Source organism: Syzygium oleosum, unplaced genomic scaffold (assembly GCF_021117445.2).
Source record: "Syzygium oleosum isolate NSW1041296 unplaced genomic scaffold, Sole_v2.1 Sole_v2.03, whole genome shotgun sequence".
Taxonomy (NCBI): Eukaryota; Viridiplantae; Streptophyta; class Magnoliopsida; order Myrtales; family Myrtaceae; genus Syzygium; species Syzygium oleosum.
This window is the reverse complement of record NW_026607487.1, coordinates 11632304-11653143: the sequence shown is the minus strand read 5'-3', so window position 1 is coordinate 11653143 and position 20840 is coordinate 11632304. Positions and strand designations below refer to the sequence as shown.

Genomic DNA, 20840 nt, shown 5'->3' with positions numbered 1-20840 from the left:
TTTAGGAAAAGGAAAAGCTGTTGAAGGCCAACACTTACCTCAAATTTGGCGAAATCCGCAACAGGGAGTCCTGAAGATCAATATTGATGCTTCCTTTATTGAAGGTTCAACTTCGAGGGCAGTAGCTGCTGTGATGCGAGATAGCTATGGAAGAATGGTAGATGGTTTTGCAAAAACAGTGAGGGCCGACTCTGCAACTCGAGCCGAGGTCAGTGCTCTTCTAGAAACGCTAGTCTTCTTCTCTGAACGGGCAAAGGATTGCCTTCTACTAGAGTTGGATAATTTAGACTTGGTTAAAGCCGTCACATGTGTAGATTATTCAAGTGGGATATACATGTGCTTATTTTGAAAGCCAAAGATCTGCTGGAAAATTTTACTGATATTAAGTTGGCCTTTTGTAATAGAGAGTCCAACAAAGTGGCAGACTGGATAGCGAAGGCTCAAAGAAAAAATGTTCTGCCACAGAATTGGAAACTCTACCCCCCTCCCGATCTTTGGAGTCTACTTTGTGTCGATGCTTTGCCGTTGTACTCACAAGCTAAGTCGTGAGAATTGTATGAATATGGTTCTTCTGATAAAAAAAAAAAAAACAAGTTGAGGCCTAAAAGGGGTAATTGCTATTTTATATCTTTTGCTTGTAAACGATAATATTATTAGGTGAGGTAATCTATGTTAAGAAATATGTGAAATATTGTCCAAGAAAGTGCACAACCTTCTAATTGAATTGCCAATGCATGTTCGAGATTATAAGACGCGATTATTATGCCTATTCTTCTTTTGCAAAGATAATATCGAACATGTTATGCACCTATGTTTTTTTTTTATTTAACTTAATCTTGTCACCATTATCGCTCGCGTCTTCGATTAAAAAAAAATTCATATCTTGTACATGGAAAAACGCAAAAATATGTATTGTTATCAATTTCGCTACGTTATGTTACAGTGCCCATTTCTTACATCTACAAATGGGAACGACATGTGATCTAATATTCATCAATAAGCCACGTGAATCGTGCTTCTATTTTTAAGGCAATATTTTCCCTATTTTCTCTCTAAAACATTCCGAAAGGATTCTTGAATTGAATAACGAATGATGATCGATGTATACTTAGAAATTCTAAAAAATTACACAAAACCTCTCTACACTTTAAGGGCAGTATCTCCTCCAGTTTTTCACAATTGCATAACACTACCATGAACTTTCAATTTGTTACGGTTGTTAATCCTCCCGTTTATTGTCCTATTAATTCTTGTCTCATGTTTTCCAGGTTAAAAATTATTTCAAAGAAAAAAAAATTATATAGGCCCTGTGAACTTCCAAATAACTGACACCCCTCTCAATTTCGTGTAAAATTGGATGTTTCTTCTTTCTTCAATTCTAGAGGAATAAAAAAGAACTAAGGTCCTTACCAAAAAAAAAAAAAGAACTAAGGCACCCACCTGCGCATGACCGAGTTGGTGGGCGCTTTCCTTCTCTCCTCAAAGGTTCTGGGTTCGAATCCCCGCTCGGTTCCATAATTTAAGTGGGGGGCCCTGGCGGTGGGTTGCTGGGCTAGTCTCCCCCGATTACCTGTGCGGGCTCATCCCCGGGGAATGGTGGCGGATCCTCAGTTACCAAAAAAAAAAAAAAAAACTAAGGCCCTTACCAAAAAAAAAAAAAGAACTAAGGCTATTCCACCTTAACGGTTGTTCTGCAATTGTAATTCCATGAAAAATAGTAATCAATCCATATCGCGAAGCAAACTTGATTCTAGAATATTTGTCGCTATGTACCGCTTGTTGTTAAATTTTGGATGGAAATATGAAGGGAAAAGTAATAAAAAAAAAGTTCTAAATCTATTGTATTGGTACTAATTCAATCATAAACATTTTAATTGGACCAATTCAGCCATAAACCTTTAACATATTGGCCAATTCAGTCCATACAACCAATTTAACCTAGAAATCGCTGACGCGCCACTGGTCATACGTGCATGAACATTTTTAATAAATTTTTTGATTTTTTTGTAATTATCTTTTCTTTTCCTTTTTTTTTTTGGCAATGGCTAGTCGCTAGCTACTGTCCACAAGCCATGGACTAAATTGGTACCAATGTAATAGATTTATGACTTTTTTTTATACTTTTCCCAAAATATGAATGAAGTCAATCAACACCGACGATTTTTTCGAGAAGTGAACATGGTTGAATTTTTTTTTTCTAGGTAGAAACAATCGTAATGGTGAACGTGAGGACTAGTTCTATTTGATGCATCTGGCCATTATTCCAAAGGAAAATTAAAATAGAAAAAAAAAAAAAAACGGTCGCATGCGCCTGTTCACCAGTTAGTTTCTTATAATAAAAAATTGTTCCAAGGACCACAAAAGCATAATGACATAAAAGAATAGTTTATGAGTATTGTATTATATAAAGGAAAAAGTCACAAAAAATCCAAATTATATTTAATTTGACATATTTATCGTGAACTTATTTTTGGGACATTAAAAATCACATATTATACCCACTGTGACCCATTAACCCTAAACTTATTCTTATGTAGTCATGGCCACGGGCCGGTTTCGGCCCGGAACCGGCCCGGTCAAACCCGGGCCCGGCCCGTTGACCGAGCCCACGGTTCGGAACCGGAACCGGCCCGTGGCCTAAGGGCCCGGTTTAGGTTCCAACAATTTTGGAACCGGCCTGGAACAGGCGGTTCCGGGCTCGGTTCCAAAAAAAATAAAAAAATTTAAATAAAAAAAATAGAAAACAGAAAACCTGCAGCAGGGTTTGCACGTCTACAGGCCCTGCTGCGACCCGTAACGGGCAAAAATAAAATAAAAAATAAAAAATAAAAAAAATAAAAAGATAACCGGAACCGGAACCGGCCTGGAATCGGCCGGTTCATACATGGCCACGAACCGGAACTGGCCGGTTTCGAACCATGGCCATGACTATTCTTATGTAACATATTTACCATTCATCAAAGTTTTATTAGATGATTTTTCAGCCAAAACAAATTATTCTTGTTTCACTTATGCCATATAAACACTGTTTACTTTTTAGCATACAAGTGAACGGATTTTTAATTATTCTCATTAATAGAATTTTGATGCGGGTAAATGGATCGTACCGGTACAAGTTTGGCATAAAATTTGGGGTAAATATGTGCTTGTATATATACGAAATCAATCAACACATGGGCCCAGCATCCCCGTCGGCCAAGACGGGGTTGCTCCTAAACACATCGCAGCCGTTCATCGATTCTGCATCTGCGGCGCAGATCCAATGATCGGCAGAAGCGTTAAATAATAAAAAAAAATTTGGATAGTGACATCCACCAATCCTACCTACCAAAAAAATAAAAGAAAAGAAATCAACGACGATAACAATCTCGTGGAACTGCATCCTACGGTCATAAGAGCAACATTCCCAATCCAACGGCCACGATCGCCCTTCCCGCCCATCGCGACCCGGAAGCGCGGGACTCGCCGCCGTCGCTGGATTCTCGCTCCTGCGAAGTGGACGGCGTGGACGACGAGCCGTTGTAGTTGGGGTTGCTGCCGTAGAGCACCTGAATCCCCTGAATGTCGTCCGTCGCGAGCTCCACCTTCCTCGTCCCGGACGTGATGGTCGGGAACATGATCGACTCCTCCACCGACGAGTGCCCGAGCCCGAGGAGGTGGCCGATCTCGTGCACCGCCACCGACTCCAGGTCGACCGCCGTCGACACCGACGACTTCGTCACGTCCCCGGTGACCACCCAGTCCTCCTCCCCGTCCAGGTGGAACCTCCCGTTCGGCGGCGAGAACGCGTGCGCCAGCGTCCCCAGTAACCCGTCGAAGGGCTCCCCGTCGCCGTGGTCCCCGCTGAAGAACCCGATCTTGATGTCGGCGGCGGCGAACGAGTCCGTCTCCGTGAACGTCAGGGGCGTCACCGTCGACCACCGTTCGAAGGCGCGCGAGAACACGGCCTTCGCCTCGTCGGTTAGCTGGTTCTGCGGCAGGAACGCGTAGGTCAGGTCGATCTTGCCGTCCGGCCAGCGCGGAGTCCCCGGGAAGAAGGAGTAGTGGCCGACGGCGTGGAAGTGCGACGCGTTGAGCGACTCCGCCTTGCCGGAGTTCATGGCCGTCGACCCGTTGACGATGTCGGGGTTGCCGCAGCGCGGCCGCACGATCTGATTGAGCGTGGCGGCGTCGAGCTGGCCAGTGGGTTCGAGGTTGAAGTTGCGCTGGTAGGTCTTGATGGCGGACTCGAGGGCGTCGTCGAAGTCGTCGGTGAAGTTGGAGGGGGAGTCCGGGATGTAGCCGAAGTAGCGGAAGTACTTCTTGAGCTTGGCAAGGCCGTCGCGCCTCTCGCCGGCGTGGCAGCCGGAGAAGTTCTGGAAGGCGTTCCAGGCGGCAGAGGGGATGTTGGGGAGCAGCGAGGGCGGGATGGAGGATATGTTGGGGAGGAAAGTGGCCAAGACCAAACCCGGCGGCGGCGGCGCGAGGGCCAAGCAAGCCACCACCGTCGCCAAAAGGTGAAGAAACCTCATGGTCAATTGATTGTAATTGCTAAAGAGAAAGAGAGGTGGATGTGAGGAAGGAAATGGGGGGGAGCGGTTGAAAACTTGAGATAGGAGGAGAGTTTGGGGCGTCTTCTTATGGGAAATGGTAAAGAGGAGGGGAATTGAGAAGAGATGGGGTCGAAGCCGGCGAGCAAAAGGCAGGCTAAGGAATGGAGGGGGGTTTGTGCTCAAAGGGATTGCTGTCGCGTTTGACAGGGAAGGGGGCTGGACTTTGACTTGTTCCGTGGGGGAGAGTTTCGTCTGACTTTTCTCGGGCACGAAAGCGTGTTACGAGAGCAGTGGAAGACGGCGGCGTTTCTGGGGGCTGCGTTGGAGGAGGAGGGCGACGACGACGACGACGACGACGACGAAAGAAGATCCACCCATCTTCATCCAATAGAGAGGTCGACTTCAACGTTGGGGATTGGCCGAACGGGGGACGGTGTGAACGACGTGAAGAAAGCCGTAGCGAAGGTACGTCGAAGGACGACTGCTCTGTTGGAAGGATCGCCACGCAGCTCTCCGAACTTTCCATCGTCTCTTTGAATCTAGGGGGTAGACGTGTGAAAAAATATTCTATGGACTGCATTATTTAAGTGATCGCAGGAGCTCCTTTTGGTCAATGAATATTGAAGCCGCACCATCTCCTCCTCCCGCGTCTACAGGGAGGGCCAATCACAGCTCTTCAATACCCTCCTCTTTCCTTGATTTTCGGTTCATTTTTTTAAAAATTTATTTTTGACTCAAAACGTGGTCATTTCGTGTGGTGATGACCGTGCCATCTTGGGTTATAAGGGATTCCATTGGACACGCGAAGGAAATAATTTAGACTCCATTTGTTTCGCAAAAAATAAAAGGGAAATTTCAAATAATGATCTAAAGTGCTTTTATTTTCTTAGATAAGGACCTAAAGTAAAAATTATTTTAAATAAGAGCTTGAAAAGACTATAGTGTTTCCAAATAAGGGCCTAACTCGCCGGCCAACTAAATATTTCGATCGATCCGAGGCATTTTCGTCCTATAAATAAAAAAAGCAGCCGACCCAACTCTCTTGCTTGTGGCCATCGCCCCATCGCCGGTGGAACGTCGCCCATGGCCGACGAGGTCATTGGCCCTCGCCTCAGTTTGGGCGAGGGTTGCCAACCCCAACGGCGATGGGCAGCGACCACAGGAGGAGGGCCTTGATTTTTTTTTTGTTGCGTGTTTTTTTATTTAATTTTTACCCTTGTTTACCTTTTTTAGTTTGTCTTTTTTATGGAAAATTTTTTGAATTTTTTTAAACCTAATTGTATTAAGATTTTGTGTAAAAATTAAGATTCGGGTCAAAAAGACGTTGTTTTAGTGTTTTAGTTAACCTTAACGCCACATGGCACATGGGAGAGATAAAATATTAAAAAAAAAAACCTCAACACAAAATCGAGTCCTAAGCAAAGCCCTCGCCGACCACTGGTGAGAGTCCCTCGCCTAAGTCCTCATTGGCCGTGGGCAAGGCGGTCCTCTCCAAGTATCGTCGGTGGCCGGCTATCGCCTGAGATCATCCACCAATGAAAAGGGAAAAAAATAGAAAAAGAAAGAAAAAGTAAATGACGAAAATACCCTTTGACCAGCCGATGAAGTCAAGCCCTTCTTTAAAACTAACATAGCCACTTCAGGCCTTTATTTGAAACAAAGTCCACTTCATGGCTTTATTTAAGAAACTGATGGCACTTACGCCCTTATTTGAAATTTTCCCGAAAATGAATGATTGGTAAAATGTTTTCCTAAAAATGATTATTTATATCGCTTACAAAAATGAATAAATGATAAATATTTTCATCGTTCACAAATATATATAGACCAAAATTATTATCGATAATGACATATTTTTCATTAACTAATTATTTCAAGCGATTATTTTAAAATTTTTTTTCCAAATCATTCCTTTTCAGTAAAACGAACGAATCTTTAATAAGAAAGCCCAATTGAATTTTTCAGTCTACTAAAAGCCAACGAGAAAAACTAAAATAGAGATTGGAATTTGATTGCATGTTAACATTTTAAAGTTAAAGAGAATGATTCGTATAAGTTTGGGTCAATATCACCAAAAATCTTAAATCGGTATATCTGTCACATTTATTTCAAATTAATTTTCGTGCTCACAAAAATACATTCGTACCGCATTTATTTCAAAACTAAATTTTGTGTCACAACAAAATACCAAACTTATATACTTATGACAAATCTACAAACATTTCAGAAAAAAATTAGGAAATTTATCAAATTTTGGTAACACGATGGAACTCTTAGAGCAAAATTATCTCAATTCATTTTCATGAAATTTGGCTTCCCACAACAACGTTGTTTAAGAGAGCCATTAACGTTAAAATTTTCTGTGTCGGATGCACGTCGAACTCGATCGCCCGAGTCGTTTGCCACATATCGCGTGCCCCCCTTTGCTGAGAGATTAGACAGAAGTTAATAAAGCGTAGATTGCCACGGGTGTACAGTTTGGAATATTTTTAGAAACACGAAAATTAATTTGGGTTGAACGCAGCACGGAAAATTAATTTTTCCCAGAAAATTTCCGTGCAAATTACACGCGGAAGCAAAATTTCGCCTCTGTTCCAGAAGGAGGAGATGGCGAGCGCGAGCCGAGCAGGGAGACGCGGAAGAGTCTACGAACAAGCCGAACACAACGTAGGGGAAAAATGGCGCCAAAGCGAAAGAAGAAGGAAGGAACTCCTCCCTCCGATCCCGACGGCATATTCGCCGGGATGGTCGTTTTCTTGGTCGAGTCCGGCGTCCAGCCTCGCCGTTTGCAGGTCTCAGTTTCTCCTCCTCCTCCTCCTTCTTCTTCCGCCAGCCATGAAAATCTTCACCTGTTAATGTGATCCCGAGTCAATCACTCCCTCTCTCCCTCTCTCTCTCCGTGTCCTTTGGGTGTGTGGCTACAGATATGGAAGCAGAAGCTCGCTCAAATGGGGGCGACTATAGCGGAGAAGCCGTCCAAAGGGGTCACCCACGTTCTCGCCATCGACGCCGACAAGCTTCTGCGGCAACTCGGGGAGCAACAGCTGGAGCGTTTCAAAGGGGTTCGTTTAATTTTTTTTTTTATTTCGTTTTTGACCCGGCATGTTTCTCGACCCGCTTCGCTTTTCGGCTTTTGGTTTGGTTTGCAAACTTGGACAAAGACTTTGAAAGCTATTCAGGCGGGTCCGCCTTCAGTCGAATTCTGTAGAAATCTAGAATGAGAAAACAAGTTAAAGATGGGGGCCTGCAGAATTACAGAGAGTGATGTCAGGGATATGTTCGAGCATTCGATTAGAATTTGCCGTCGGCGCTCCGTGCCGGACTCCCAAACCATTGCTCACCTTGTTTTAGCACGACATTCAGGAGTAGCATTTCAATGGGTTGTGCTTGCTTGCTTGCTTGCTTCCTTTAGAAATGCTTGGAAGCACAAGGTTGCATTTTTCTTCTTCTGGGTCAATGTGATTGATGTGCTATGCGCAAAGAAGTCATATGTTACATTTTCGGAACCAGGATTTGGATGGTTGTTCCTAATCAGGGTTGAAATGTTGAGTTCAACAGAATTTGCAGCAATTAGTGTTCAGCAGAAAGATTTTTCGCTGGAAGCATTTTGACAAAGTGTTGCTCATTACTTTTATCCCTGTACTTCCACTAGGTAGTATTACACCTCATTTCTGGCTAGTTCTCATAAAAAAATTATGCAGGAAGTCTGGACTGCATGCATGATTTGCGTGTGAAGGTTCTACTATATGGTCTGAACTGTTCATAGTTTTTCTTAATATTGTTTGACGGATTTTCTGGGCCAGATTTTCCCCTGGTTCACAAAGGTGTACAGTTGTATTGAGGTTTGGTTGAAGAAAAACTCACTCTAAACATGTTTCTTTGTATTGGCATGAATTACCTTGGAATTATCCTCTCAAAAGACAAAGGAAACTTTAGATTAAGATATGATGGAGAAAGATGAGTAACATTGCTAGGCAATAACTGATTTTCCTTCACTGTATCATTGTGAAATTCTTCTTTTACAGTTGATCTCAAGATAAAATAAAGGACAGGTGGTGTGTCAGGTAGTTGAAATTTACCACTTCCTTTCTCGTTGAATCTCTATGAAAAGGATCCTATGTGAGATTGTGCTGATGTCAGGATGTCGCAAGTAGCATGTTGTGTGATCTAAATACCTTGAGAAACGGGAATGGTTTTTTCTTGTTTGCTGAAAGAGAAACGGGAAGGGTTGTTACACCTGTAGTACTCACTCATCCTGACCAAGGAATTAAATGAATGCCATCTTCTATATCCAGCAATTATTCATATAAAGGCATATGTCTACGAAAGTACAGGGCATGGTATGCTAGTTATCGTGATCTAAGAAAATTAAGATATGACATGTTTTAGCTCACTGTTAAAATGGAATTGCAAATCCATTACGTCTCTCTTTAATGTTACAAATGCTCTCATCAGAAATGAAGAGATGTGGCTGTTCCATCTGAACACAATGACGATTTTGCAATTGAACAAATGGTTGGAAGTTGTATCTCCTTTAAAAACACTTCGCGTTATACTGTCAAATATAAATAAGCTAAAATGCTGCTTCAAGCTCCTTCACAAACTAGGCTTTCCATGTTGCTGCAAACTATAGAAAATGGCAGGTACATGGATCACTTCACCAAATGCACATATCAGATGTTGGTACTTTGTAGATTCACTCACTGCTCTTCCCCTATGCAGAAAATTCTTCTTTACCAGTGGCTAGAGGAGAGCTTGAGATCAGGGGAAAAGGTCTCCGAGGATTTATATGATCTGAAATTAGACTTAGAAAAAGAGAAGACACCAGAGACGCCTTTAGTTCCTAAACCAGCTGATGGAAGTGTAAGTATTGGCTATGAATCATCAAAAGGTGGAAGTATTAGGTCTCCTCCGCAGAAAAATGCTGAAGAGAATGACCTGTCTGAGGCAATAAGTAGCCCCAGACTTTCTGATGACTCAAGCCACTCTTTGAGCTCTGGTAATACCAGCCCAGGCCTCTCTGACATAACATCCAAGGATGTAAGTTCTAGAAGCCAATGATTCTAATGTGCTAATCCAACAATTCTCCCTCCTTGTTTTTGTCTATCTTAAGTCGGTTCAAACAATGATAGAAAATGAATTAAATTTAGAATCATAATCATGAAAAGATTTGCTCTAATCCTTTTTAGAGCTGAATAATTCTTTTGTGGCAATTAAGGGCGGGTTGCAGCAGTCTTCTTTGATATACAGGCCACCTGATCTAAACAGGAATGTGACTGAAATTTTCGGGAAGCTCATCAATATATATAGAGGTGACATTCGTCAACTTCCTCATGTCTTTTCACCAGTAACGGTCTTGAAGAACCTAATAACTCTGTTGGTTTACCCGCAGCACTTGGTGATGATCGGAGATCATTTAGCTATTATAAAGCTATACCTGTTATTGAGAAGTTGCCCTTTAAGATTGAAAGCGGGGACCAGGTGAAAAACCTACCTTCAATAGGGAAGGCATTGCAAGAACATGTGAGTTGCCATCTTTAGCCCGAGAGATCATTTCGATCTCTTTTTTGGGTTTATTGGTGTAATTCATTGTGGTAGTTCAATTGGGAAAATCCAATGGATTGGTAGTCTTCTTTGGTCAATGAGTGTTAAGATGACAATTTTTTGTTTTGAAATTAAGAGTGATTTTTTCTGGTTGTTGAATTTTGTAAACCATCGATGTTGCTGAAGTTAATAACTCTGCTTACCTTGCTATTGGTGAGGGGTTGTTGTTTAGAGAAATTTGCTTGTTTCTAGATTAGTATCTTTAAAAGAGAGCAGGCACTGATAGTTCTAACTTGCAGATTCAGGAGATAGTGACTACTGGCAAGTTGTCTAAGTTGGAGCACTTTGAAACAGATGAAAAGGTACACGAAGAGTTTATCCAAAGTTTGACATTTACATTTAACTACACTGCCAGTGATATAGTACCACTCAATAAATCCTGGTGCTTGCATATTTGAGCAGTTTCCCTTCTTTGTTTCCAGTCACAGGGTGCATCAATGCAGACACTGTATTGCAATATTTGCAGCAACCCAAAATTGTTTGACTGAATTTCTGTATCGAGATATTATCCCTTGGTTTCATGGAATTATGGATGGCCACATGAATCTGAAGTACTGTGTTGGTGTTTCTGAAAATACCATGAGTTTTGCTTTAAGTTTTTCTTATCTTGTTGTTTCCATACTTAACTATTCCTTGCTCTTTCACATCTATCTTGCACATACATGTTCGCCAACGCTGGGTCTATTCTTTTTGAGATTATTCTGTTCGGTGTTCACATTGGAGAGCAATTGAAGTACATATGTAGTTCAATTTCTTCTGTTTCATCATATTCTAGGTGCGGACAATCAGTTTGTTTGGTGAAGTTTGGGGGATTGGTCCAACAACTGCACTGAAGTTGTATGAAAAAGGATACCGTACACTTGATGAGCTGAAGAAAGAGGAGTCATTGACACATGCTCAGAGGCTAGGTTTGAGATACTTTGATGATATAAAGCAGAGGATTCCACGTGATGAGGTATTTTTCCTAAAAACTTTGCCAATCCTGGCACCTCCTGTTTGAAAGAATGATTTAGGATGATAGGTGGCATTTATGACCTAACCTGAAAGTTGGAGTTCTGCGAGACCCTACAGGGACTAGGAAAGGAGAAAAACATGTAGAACATTGGATATTAAAGTTGGAACTTCTGGTTTTACTTTATCTGCTACTCATGTTTCCCCAATTTCCTAGGTTCAAGAGATGGAGCAACTTCTTCAGAAAGCAGGTGAAGATGTCTTGCCTGGGGTGAGCACAATAAATTTTACTGCTTGATTTTCGTATTTGAGGAATTTAATTTTTTAACTGGATGCATATAAATTATTCTGAAATAGAAATGTGCTACTGCTTAAGCAGGGCTTCTTTTCATATTTAGTGAGGAAGAATCACTTTCACCTGCAGAAAGATAATACTGTTGAGAAGGTTTTGGTTCAGTGGGAAATTGGATCACCTGGTGACGTCGATTTCCTATTCATGGCCAGTGTCAAATAATTTCTTAAACTGCTAAACTCTGGGCTTTTTTTAGCTTGGCACAGATCTTTTGATCTTCATTCGTGGACTACTTTGTATTAGAAAGTTTAAAACTTCTTTGTAGGCCACAATTAATATTTTCTTCTTTGCCATGTTATACCTGTGTTCTTCATATGATTAGATTTAATGAAGCAAATGAACTGGTGAACAGTTAGACTATGTGGCAGAGTGATTGATGTCGGAGGCATCCTACCGAACCAGTCTAAGTACATTAAGATTGGATTTCTTACTATCAATTCACGATTGAATAATATCAAGAGACTAGCATGAGAATATGTGTTCATTTACGCGGTATGTAATGGGTGATGAGGTAAATGGAGTAGTTTGTTAGCCTTTTCCTCCTTTTTTATTCCAATATTTCCCCATTAATAAGGTTTAAGGAGCTTTTATTTTTTCAAATCCGTGCATGTGAGCCAATAGATATATATACATCTCGGCACGTGCATACTATGTATATAAAAAAATTATCACATCATTCAAGTTCATGTAATTTTTGACACCTTTCAGCATTTTACCTCTTCTCTGAGCTAAGCATGTACTTATACGGACTCGTAAAAAATACTTGTCATGTTGCTAATTTGGTATGATTTGTGCCACTGACACCTTTCAACCAAGTATGTGATTTGGATACATACTTAACATGTTTGGTTAACAAATTATGCATGAATATTATATGCCATGGTTGGGAGGAGGGGGTGAGGAAAATTTGGGGAGAAAATAGACAAAAATTTAAAATTTTCGTCCTCTCCTTCCCTTTAAAAAATTTGAAATTTTCATCATTTTTTGTCCAGACTTTCATTTCCCCCAATTTTGCTCCATTTCCCAAACATAATAATTCAATACCACCCGACTTCCACAGTACCTAATAGGTTACTCGGCCAACCACATTATAAAAATGTCAGACATGTGCATATAATGACTTTTGCCTGCTTATTAATGCAATACTTCATATTGGATAGGTTCTTTTCATTGCTGAATATAACAAACACAATCTACCATAAAATAAAAGCTTAAAATATATATGATGTATAGTCAGTCATATGTCAATAGTGAATCTAATGTTACTTTGCAATCAATGATTCAATATTTCCTTTTGACAGAAAGAATTGAACAATCAAAGTTAAAACCAACCACATAAAGTTTGTCTATTACAGAAGCCTAACATAGGACACTCTTGTTACGATATTGTTATTTGCAACTCTTCTCATCATATTATCTGGGCAAGAGATCTTAATTTGATTTTCTTTGTTATTATTTGCAATCTAGCTAAGTAGGTGATATGCACCTTATAGTATATTTGGAACGTATATCGTACAATGTGACTATGTAAGAGACCTAGATTCATTTTATCTATTCTCCATATATAATGAGCTCATTGAACAATTTTGCTTTTGTTGTGCTCAACTAGTTGTAAATAAAATTTATTTTGAACTTCAAAGGGTTGCCCAAGTGGTAAGCGTCCTAACCTTTGTTGCTCAAGGCCTGATTTTGAAGCATCATGTTTAGCGCATTCTCTTAGACTAGCTCCAGGAGAAAAAAACCTGTGACTTTTTATAATTACCAGCTGTCTGAGACGTGGGCACTGCCACAACCAATGGGGATTATTGGCTGCTTGCATAGCCTTGGATTCCCTATCACTAGCCCAGAAAAAGTGATAAAATTTATTTTAACCAATTCAACCCTCTTACAGTTACCTGTTTTTGGGACTAACATATTTTCCACTTCTAATAATGAAATTGCTATTTGCTTACCTATGCATCATCGCATGAGCATTTTCTAGTTATATTAATATTTTATCTCATGCAGCACGTGTACTCGATCGGTGGGAACTTGTACATATTTTGTTTTGTGCCAAACCTAGTTGCACTGCAGGTTCATTGTTTTACTGGAAGATGTCTTACAACACATTTGTACTTGACAAAAGCTATAGGCAGAAATTGATATTTGTATTTAACTTGTATAATACTTTAAGGTGATTGTTGTGTGCGGAGGATCCTATAGACGTGGGAAAGCTTCTTGTGGCGACTTGGATGTTGTGATTACTCATCCAGATGGAAAGAGGTATTAAATTATAGGTCACTTGGGTTTGCTACGGACTTTGCATGTTTCCACATCTCAACAAATCAAGAATAATTTTGTATCTGGTTAAACTTATTACAGGTTGAGGGTTGCAGAAAACATTCTCTGTTGATTTACTTATTTGTATGTTGTTGAACTTATGGTAACTAATAGTCACTGAAATGTCAAAGTTCTCCCCTGCCTTTCTGTGACGGTGTAGAAAGAACACTCAATGAAATTGTGTCCTCGAGTGTTTTGAAAAAAGCAGAACCTTACTCTGTTTCTCAAGAACCCAAATATTTATTTCTTACAAGTCAATTGAGATATGTTTGTTTTAGGTTGTTGTTACAAGTTGACAGAACCATCATCTTATTAGTCATTGCTCATGATAGGGATAGCTTGTATTTAGTCTGTCAACTGACGAAGGTGATTGCTTGAAATTCAACTGTCAAGTTCTCTCTTTTGATTGTTTACTGTTGCGTAATTGTGCTTGCTGTCATGCTCTGTGATAGGTATAATTCTGGCTTTGTTTCTGAAAGCTGATCTGATTTTCTTTGTCTCCAGTCACAGAGGTTTTCTAAAGAAGTACGTGAAGCATTTAAAGGATATGGGGTTTCTTAGAGAGGATTTGATTTTTAGCACTCACAGTGAGGAGGTAAGTTTGTTCGAAATAGTCCACACATGCTAGTTGGTGCTAGACCTTGGATAAGTTAAGCTAATTGTAGATGCTAATCATAGAAGGCTGAATTCTGAGGCATATAATAAATGCTAATCATATGAAGTTAAGTTAATTGGTATCTTGTTTCCGTGATTTAAGTTGTATCCTAATTAAAAACGGTCTGAAGCATATAAAAATGATGGAATTTTATGCCTTCTGTAACTGCATTTTGCATATAATTAGTACCCTAACTGAAAACAGTCTGAAGCATTTTTCCATCTTTGGTTGAATTCTTGTTTTAGGATTATGAAGAAAATAGACAACAATTACTGCTTCGATATTGTGATTGTTAGGGAGAGAATTTTGATCAAGAGGAAAAATTAAGTAGAGCAAATGGACTTTCTTGGCCGAACTTTACGGACATAAGTGATGCTTCCACATTTGTGATTTATTTCTTTGTCCTAGCTTATCTTTTATTTTTCATAATTGATGACATGTCTTCTGCACCATCTGCCTTCATACTTTCTTCAGGTACTATTTCTTTTCTTCTTACAACATCATGCTCCTCATATTCTTAATAAGTAATCTTGGCAGGGTGCTGACTCAGGTGTTGATACATATTTTGGTCTTTGCACCTATCCTGGAAGAGAGCTGCGTCATCGAATAGATTTAAAGGTACTTGACTAATGTTGACTCTGATTTCCATGTATCCCTTGAGGTCTGAGATAATTATTTAGAATAGAAGATCAAGAACATATGAGGCACTCAAGTTACTGCTCGGCCATGTTTAATGTCCTGCCTCATATGCGACTCAGTTGTTCCAGAGTGCCACTTTGTGAGGGATGAAAGGATTGTCCGACACTTTATCTGGGTTGAACCCCTCCCTTCCTTTTCATTTATAATCTTCTGTCGTCTGAAATTCTTCGCTTCACCATGGCTTCAGGTTTAATCTGAGCTTCAATATCCTCTAGCATACTCTTAGTAGGAACTTTTGTTCACTTATTTAGGTATTTCCCCGGGAGATATATGCATTTGGACTGATAGCTTGGACTGGGAATGACGTCTTAAACAGGAGGTATGTTCAGCAATTCAGGAAGATGCAATACTTGATCTCTGAGTTTTTGAAATCTACTACTTGTGAAAACTTAGCTGAGAAAGGAACATTAATTGAGCCGAGCTTTTGAATCTTGTAAGGATGTCCCTGTAGCTTATTGAAGAGCTGTTGAGACGATAGAGGCTTTTACTATTGCCCGTATGACAGCAAGCACAAACTAGTTGGATTTACATTTGAAGAGGAACATCTACTGTACTCCTGGATTAACGTCAAACTCTTATAAAGTTTCTTTAAAGTGATCCCAACAGTTTTCAAGCAGTCAAGTAATTCAAGATTAGTGATCCACGGTTGACCAATGTTTCTATAACTGTATCATTGATCAATTGGATTGGTTTCTGCTACCCGGTTAAACTGATAAAAAACTTGATTAGAAGCTGGACTTGCACTCGGTTGAACCAGTACACATTTAAACCTCTGTTCATGATTACCGCACAAATAAACTTTCCATCTTGAACAAGCGCTAGAAGTCATCTCTCTGATCAGTTCATGCACAGCCAAAGAATCTTAAAGCATTTGACGCTGATACGATGATGTGATCATAGAGAAATATGCCATTTGCTTTATATAAACAGCACACTCTTGATTCCACTCGGTACAAAGATGCCTGCTCTTTGATTCATATTCTGGTGCAGGTTGAGGTTGCTGGCAGAGTCTAAGGGATTTAGACTCGATGACACTGGACTCTTTCCTGCAACTCATGGTTCAGGCGGAAAATGGGTAATGGCTTAGCCCTTGTGCCCTCATATGGTGCTTCGCGATTTCCTCAATGGTTCCTCATGCATGGCATGCCTTTCTCTACTGCAGGGTTCAAAGGGAAGCACAAGCATAAAGCTGTATACAGAGAGGGAGGTTTTTGATTTCCTGGGTTTCCCTTGGCTGGAACCTCATGAAAGAAACTTATAAGTTAGATGGTCGTTCTTCGGCTGTATATATATATATATATATATAGGATGCCGAGGCCGAAAGGATTGAGAGGGAGAGGTGTAAATAGAAGGATTGACATGAAAACTTTGCTTAGTTGTACAGCCAAGGAGTGATTACTGGATTTCATGTCAATCCGAAATTTCCCTGATTTCTTGCTCTCAAGTCGTAAATAAAAGTTTTGGATGGACTGGAATGAAACTATAATTTCTGTCTTCCATTTCGATTGCACAGAATGTTCATCGCGCTGCTAGAGTTCTCTTGAACTTGATAATTTGGAGGTTACTTTGTCAAGGAGTGAAGGAGTATATTCGTTGACTCTTTAAATATGCATAATGATAATCAATTTTTTTATTGATCTTTTTATTGGTGATGCTTTTTTTTCCTTTTTATTTAAGTTATATTTATTATTTTCTTGATTTATGTTATTCAGTTCTATTAAAGTAGCTACATATATTAAATTTTCACGAATTTTTACTGTTTAATATTATTAGTGATATTTAGTTTTTCTACTATTAGTATTTCATTTAATTTAGGTCTCTCCTATTGTCGATATTTTTTATTTTGTTACAGAATTAAGAGTGAAAAAGCTTTTCAAATGAGAGGAAAACATACTTTTATCCCTTAAATAACAGGTTTAAGAACCGTAATAAAATGAAAGTTTAGAGGTTTTGCGTAATAGTTGAAAGTTCATGAACAAATGTCTAGTTTTGTCTAATGTAATGAAAAATTTCAAATAAGTGTAAAATGGGTCTCTCAAAAGATGCTTTATAATGGATTTTGTTTTAAATAAGGGCATAAAGCAGTCAACTTAATCTCAAATAAGGGCATAAAGTAGGTAACTCACTCTGAAGTGGAGCCGTTTTCGCAAAAATGGGTCTAGAGTGAACAGTATATCAAATAAGAGCATAAAGTGGCCAATTTAATTCGCCGATCAACAAATCTTTGGCCGGCCAACTTGCACATGCAACTCATGTGCTTATTCCAATGGCAACATAGGAGTAACTTTGTTCGAAATTTTCTTTTTTGACCCAAATTCAAAGGGTTCTCCAAGGGTCTTCTAAGGGCAATTTCTCGTGTAATATCATTGATGAAGTTTCTTTGTTTTGATCGTGTGCGTCATTCTTGGCTCCATGATGTGGTCGCCGGTATAAGCACATGAGTCGCACATGCCAGTCGGCTAGAGAAGATATGTCGTTCTTGGCTCCATGATGTTGTTGCCGGTATAAGCACCAGAGTCGCACATGCCAGCCGGCTAGAGAAGATATGGCCCGGCAGTGAGGTGGAGTTCTTATTTAAGACTAAATCTCCGTTTTCTTTGCGAAAAATAAATGATTTAGAAAATATTTTTTTAAAAACGATCTTTTTATCACTACAAAAATTGTCAATCATCCATAAATCAATAATAAAAATATTTTACATTAATTAATTATTTCCATCAATACTATTTAAATATAATATTTTTTTGTGAAAAAAACGGAATCTAATTTTTTTATTTTTTCCGAAGCCGGAGCCTATTTAGACCACATGAGACCCCTTGGTGGGGGGTTTGCTAAAACCCTGCGGTCTGGTTTCTCAGTGGGATAGAACACGAAAGTGAGAAGAAACGGAGACGATGATGCTGCTCTGGACCGTCGTCTCTCCTCCGCCATTATCGCAATTCCCATTCTCCCTCTCCTCCTCCTCCTCTACACTTCGCTCTCCTCTTCCTCCTCCTCCTCCTCCTCCTCCATCTTCGAGAGTGTTCTCTTCAAGCTCGTCGCACGCACGCTCCACAAGCGAGCGCAGAGCCCGAAGCTCCCCTTCCTTCAGTCACCTCGCGTCGAAGCTTCATCACGCCAGCCACATCTGCAGAGCCGCCGAGTACAAATTCCCCGACCCAATTCCCGAATTCGCCGATGCCGTGAGTTCGACTCTGCTTTAGCCCTTCCCGACTTCTCCTTCTTCTTCCTTGTCGTCATTTGGGTGCTTTTTTTTTTTTTTAATGTTTGGAGTGCTTAAGGCCGGGTTTGTGTTTGTGACATGGATTTTCTCAGGAGACGGAGAAATTCAGGACCCACCTGCTGACGAAGCTCTCGAAAAAGGATCTGTTCGGCGATTCCATCGACGAAGTCGTGGGAATCTGCACCGAGGTCAAGCTTAACTCCTGCTCGTTATCTTCTGAAGCTCCTATTATCTTGGACTAGAGCCATATGATTTCTCTATTGAGATTTTTTTGGATATTGATGTTGAACAAGTATGGCCCTGCATTCTCGCTCTTCCGATTATCTTAACGGTTTCTGAGGAAGAAGAACGTTTCCTTCTGATCTGGGTCAGTTAAGTTGTTTGTGCTGGTGCATGTTGGTATGACTGAATTTGTAGATGTTTGCACGGATATAATTTACTTTGTCTTCTTAATCTCTTAGGTAACTAATGTATTTATTAGCTGAGGTCAATTGTTACTCGAATGGCTTGTTGTCTAAGTGCCTAAGTTTCTACTATGGAGGCACTGTATAGAGGTACAGTCTCATAGATTGAGCCCTTCATTTGCATCTTTCCTCTGTGGCGCGGAGGCAACAGATTTGTTTGACATTGGTCGCTCAAGTTAGGTGGATCGGTATTTCGGGGGTCAAGCCTTACGGGTTATTCACGTGAACTTTTCATTTCATCTTCAGTTCGTATGGTCTCAAATTCTACTTTGACAAACTATCTATAGGTTGCAGTGTAGAAACCGATTTGCTACCTCTTGAAAGATCGTGGCTTGAGGAAGAAAAAAAGATCTTCATGCTGTACTGGCACTATTGACAAGATTTTCTTCAATGACTTACTCTTGTGAAAGTAGAGCTTCCTCACCGTTTGCTCCTCTATAATTAGTTTCTTTCTTCATAATATGTATCTGGAAGATAAAAGTGTTGAAGTTGGCGAATACTTCGGGGACCCTTGTTTCTCATACCAGGCACACTCACGTGAGTTTAGGGAAACTGAAGTATGAACCGACAACATGTGACCCCTACGCATGGAATGTCGAGGGTCCCGCTGCCTGGACAGCGGGCAGGGGATGCGGGCTCGGGGGCAGCGCCCCTGAAACAACATCGGGTTTTTTCTTTTAGGCTTGTATCTTAAGATGACTCGTTTGTTGTGGGATCAAAGGGATTCGGATGGGCTTTGGGCCCATTTTTAGTCCTATATATTGTACTCGTATGAGAAATCATTGTGACGAGTGGTTGTGGTTGTAAACCTAAATATCATAGTGGAATCTCTTTGTAGGACGTAGCCCTATTCTAGGGTAAACTTGGGTAAACTCGGGTAAACTCGTGTGTCAATTTTTCTATTATCTGTGTGATTGTTCTGATTCTGTTTAGGATATATCCCATCAAAAAGCCTTTAATGGCTTAGTCTATGGGATGAATTGCCGTTTAAATCATTTGGTTGGACATTCTAAAAGAGAAGGACAAGATGTCTTTCTGTTTCTAATTAATTCGAAGCATCTCATATCCTGACAATTGGATGCACATAGGAATTCTAACTGGACTGTGATCTACAAAAGTTGATATGGTCCAATTTCGGGCATACATTAATTTGTATATATCTACACTCCCTGTTATACTAGTGTACCCTTCATGTGTCGTGTTGAGATTTTCTTGTGGATTTTCATTTCGTACATAGCCTGCGTGTTTCTTGATAGCTATGTTTGAATCAGAATAAACTTTTTGAGATACAAATTATCTGGCATATGTCCAAAATAGTCTATGTAAATCAAACTTTCACTTATTGTATGCACAATAAAAATCCCTCATGTGTCATGCCATTGCTGGTAGATTTGTGTATAAATGCATTGATGCCAATAACTTATGCGAGATGTGATCTTTTTCCGCAGATCTTCAGTACTTTCTTACATTCTGAATATGGGGGACCGGGGACTTTGTTGGTCATCCCTTTCATCGACATGGCTGATACCATAAACGAACGAGGGCTTCCCGGAGGACCACAAGCTGCTCGCGCTGCAGTCAAATGGGCTCAAGGTCATGTTGACAAGGACTGGAATGAATGGAATGGCGAGGATAGCAGTTGAAATGGAGTTGCCAAACCTTATAAAAACTTTAGCCAGGGTTCTGTAGTATTTAGGTCCGCCTTTTTCATGTCTCGCTAGTATCTAGTGTTTATTCTGAGAAAACATTTTTTATAGTGAGAGATGTTACAGAAATTGAGTGAGCCTCGAAGTTTAGGTTGGCCAAGCAGTGGCTGGTGAAGGTAGTTTGTGTCTCAGCTGTTCTTGAGATTGAGATGTAAGACACCATGGAGCAAAATCTGAGATGATTCGATTCGTCCTCCATTCTTAAGAGGAAAGCAACTCGGCAATTTCCTCGTTCGCTCATGCCCTTTTCATTTTATTCTCAATCTTTTGAGAAACATTTTTTTTTATTGTGGGACAGTTGATAGTCTAAGGTTCATATTCACGATTGAAAGATG

The 20840-nt window shown here is 40.2% G+C and overlaps 3 protein-coding genes across 6 annotated transcripts; 2 read left to right on the top strand and 1 right to left on the bottom strand.

Moving 5' to 3' along the window:
* Positions 1-3128: 3128 nt before the first annotated feature.
* Positions 3129-5090, bottom strand: LOC115670890 (metalloendoproteinase 3-MMP). The gene has a single exon (XM_030592286.2). The coding sequence runs from the start codon at positions 4509-4511 to the stop codon at positions 3390-3392; it is 1122 nt and encodes a 373-aa protein (XP_030448146.1). The 5' UTR covers positions 4512-5090; the 3' UTR covers positions 3129-3389.
* A 2019-nt stretch (positions 5091-7109) lies between these two features.
* On the top strand, positions 7110-16598 carry LOC115670668 (DNA polymerase lambda). Of its 2 annotated transcripts, none has more exons than XM_056310079.1 (14): positions 7110-7324; positions 7457-7594; positions 9255-9572; positions 9763-9844; positions 9925-10055; positions 10376-10438; positions 10912-11091; positions 11305-11358; positions 13613-13701; positions 14263-14353; positions 14951-15031; positions 15364-15431; positions 16103-16187; positions 16275-16598. In XM_056310079.1, the coding sequence occupies exons 1-14, from the start codon at positions 7211-7213 to the stop codon at positions 16371-16373; spliced, it is 1593 nt and encodes a 530-aa protein (XP_056166054.1). In that variant the 5' UTR covers positions 7110-7210; the 3' UTR covers positions 16374-16598. The 2 variants fall into 2 exon arrangements, with proteins under 2 accessions (XP_056166054.1, XP_030447849.1); XM_030591989.2 differs by having other exon boundaries at positions 7111-7324; positions 9751-9844.
* A 1351-nt stretch (positions 16599-17949) lies between these two features.
* Positions 17950-20721, top strand: LOC115670670 (protein PLASTID REDOX INSENSITIVE 2, chloroplastic). Of its 3 annotated transcripts, none has more exons than XM_056309511.1 (3): positions 17950-18294; positions 18428-18523; positions 19327-19377. In XM_056309511.1, exons 1-3 carry the CDS (start codon positions 18007-18009, stop codon positions 19360-19362), a joined length of 420 nt encoding a protein of 139 aa, XP_056165486.1. In that variant the 5' UTR covers positions 17950-18006; the 3' UTR covers positions 19363-19377. The 3 variants fall into 3 exon arrangements, with proteins under 3 accessions (XP_056165486.1, XP_056165487.1, XP_030447851.1); XM_056309512.1 differs by lacking the exon at positions 19327-19377 and adding an exon at positions 19087-19309 and having other exon boundaries at positions 17951-18294; XM_030591991.2 differs by lacking the exon at positions 19327-19377 and adding an exon at positions 20248-20721 and having other exon boundaries at positions 17954-18294.
* Positions 20722-20840: the final 119 nt, after the last annotated feature.

Bases quoted from the DNA above. Each gene is read 5' to 3' on its own strand.
- LOC115670890 (XM_030592286.2), bottom strand. From the start codon at position 4,511: ATGAGGTTTCTTCACCTTTTGGCGACGGTGGTGGCTTGCTTGGCCCTC.
- LOC115670668 (XM_030591989.2), top strand. From the start codon at position 7,211: ATGGCGCCAAAGCGAAAGAAGAAGGAAGGAACTCCTCCCTCCGATCCC. The intron at 7,325-7,456 runs GTCTCAGTTTCT...GTGTGGCTACAG, and splicing joins TCCAGCCTCGCCGTTTGCAG to ATATGGAAGCAGAAGCTCGC. The intron at 15,432-16,102 runs GTATGTTCAGCA...ATTCTGGTGCAG, and splicing joins AATGACGTCTTAAACAGGAG to GTTGAGGTTGCTGGCAGAGT.
- LOC115670670 (XM_030591991.2), top strand. From the start codon at position 18,007: ATGATGCTGCTCTGGACCGTCGTCTCTCCTCCGCCATTATCGCAATTC. The intron at 18,295-18,427 runs GTGAGTTCGACT...GGATTTTCTCAG, and splicing joins TTCCCGAATTCGCCGATGCC to GAGACGGAGAAATTCAGGAC. The intron at 18,524-20,247 runs GTCAAGCTTAAC...CTTTTTCCGCAG, and splicing joins TCGTGGGAATCTGCACCGAG to ATCTTCAGTACTTTCTTACA.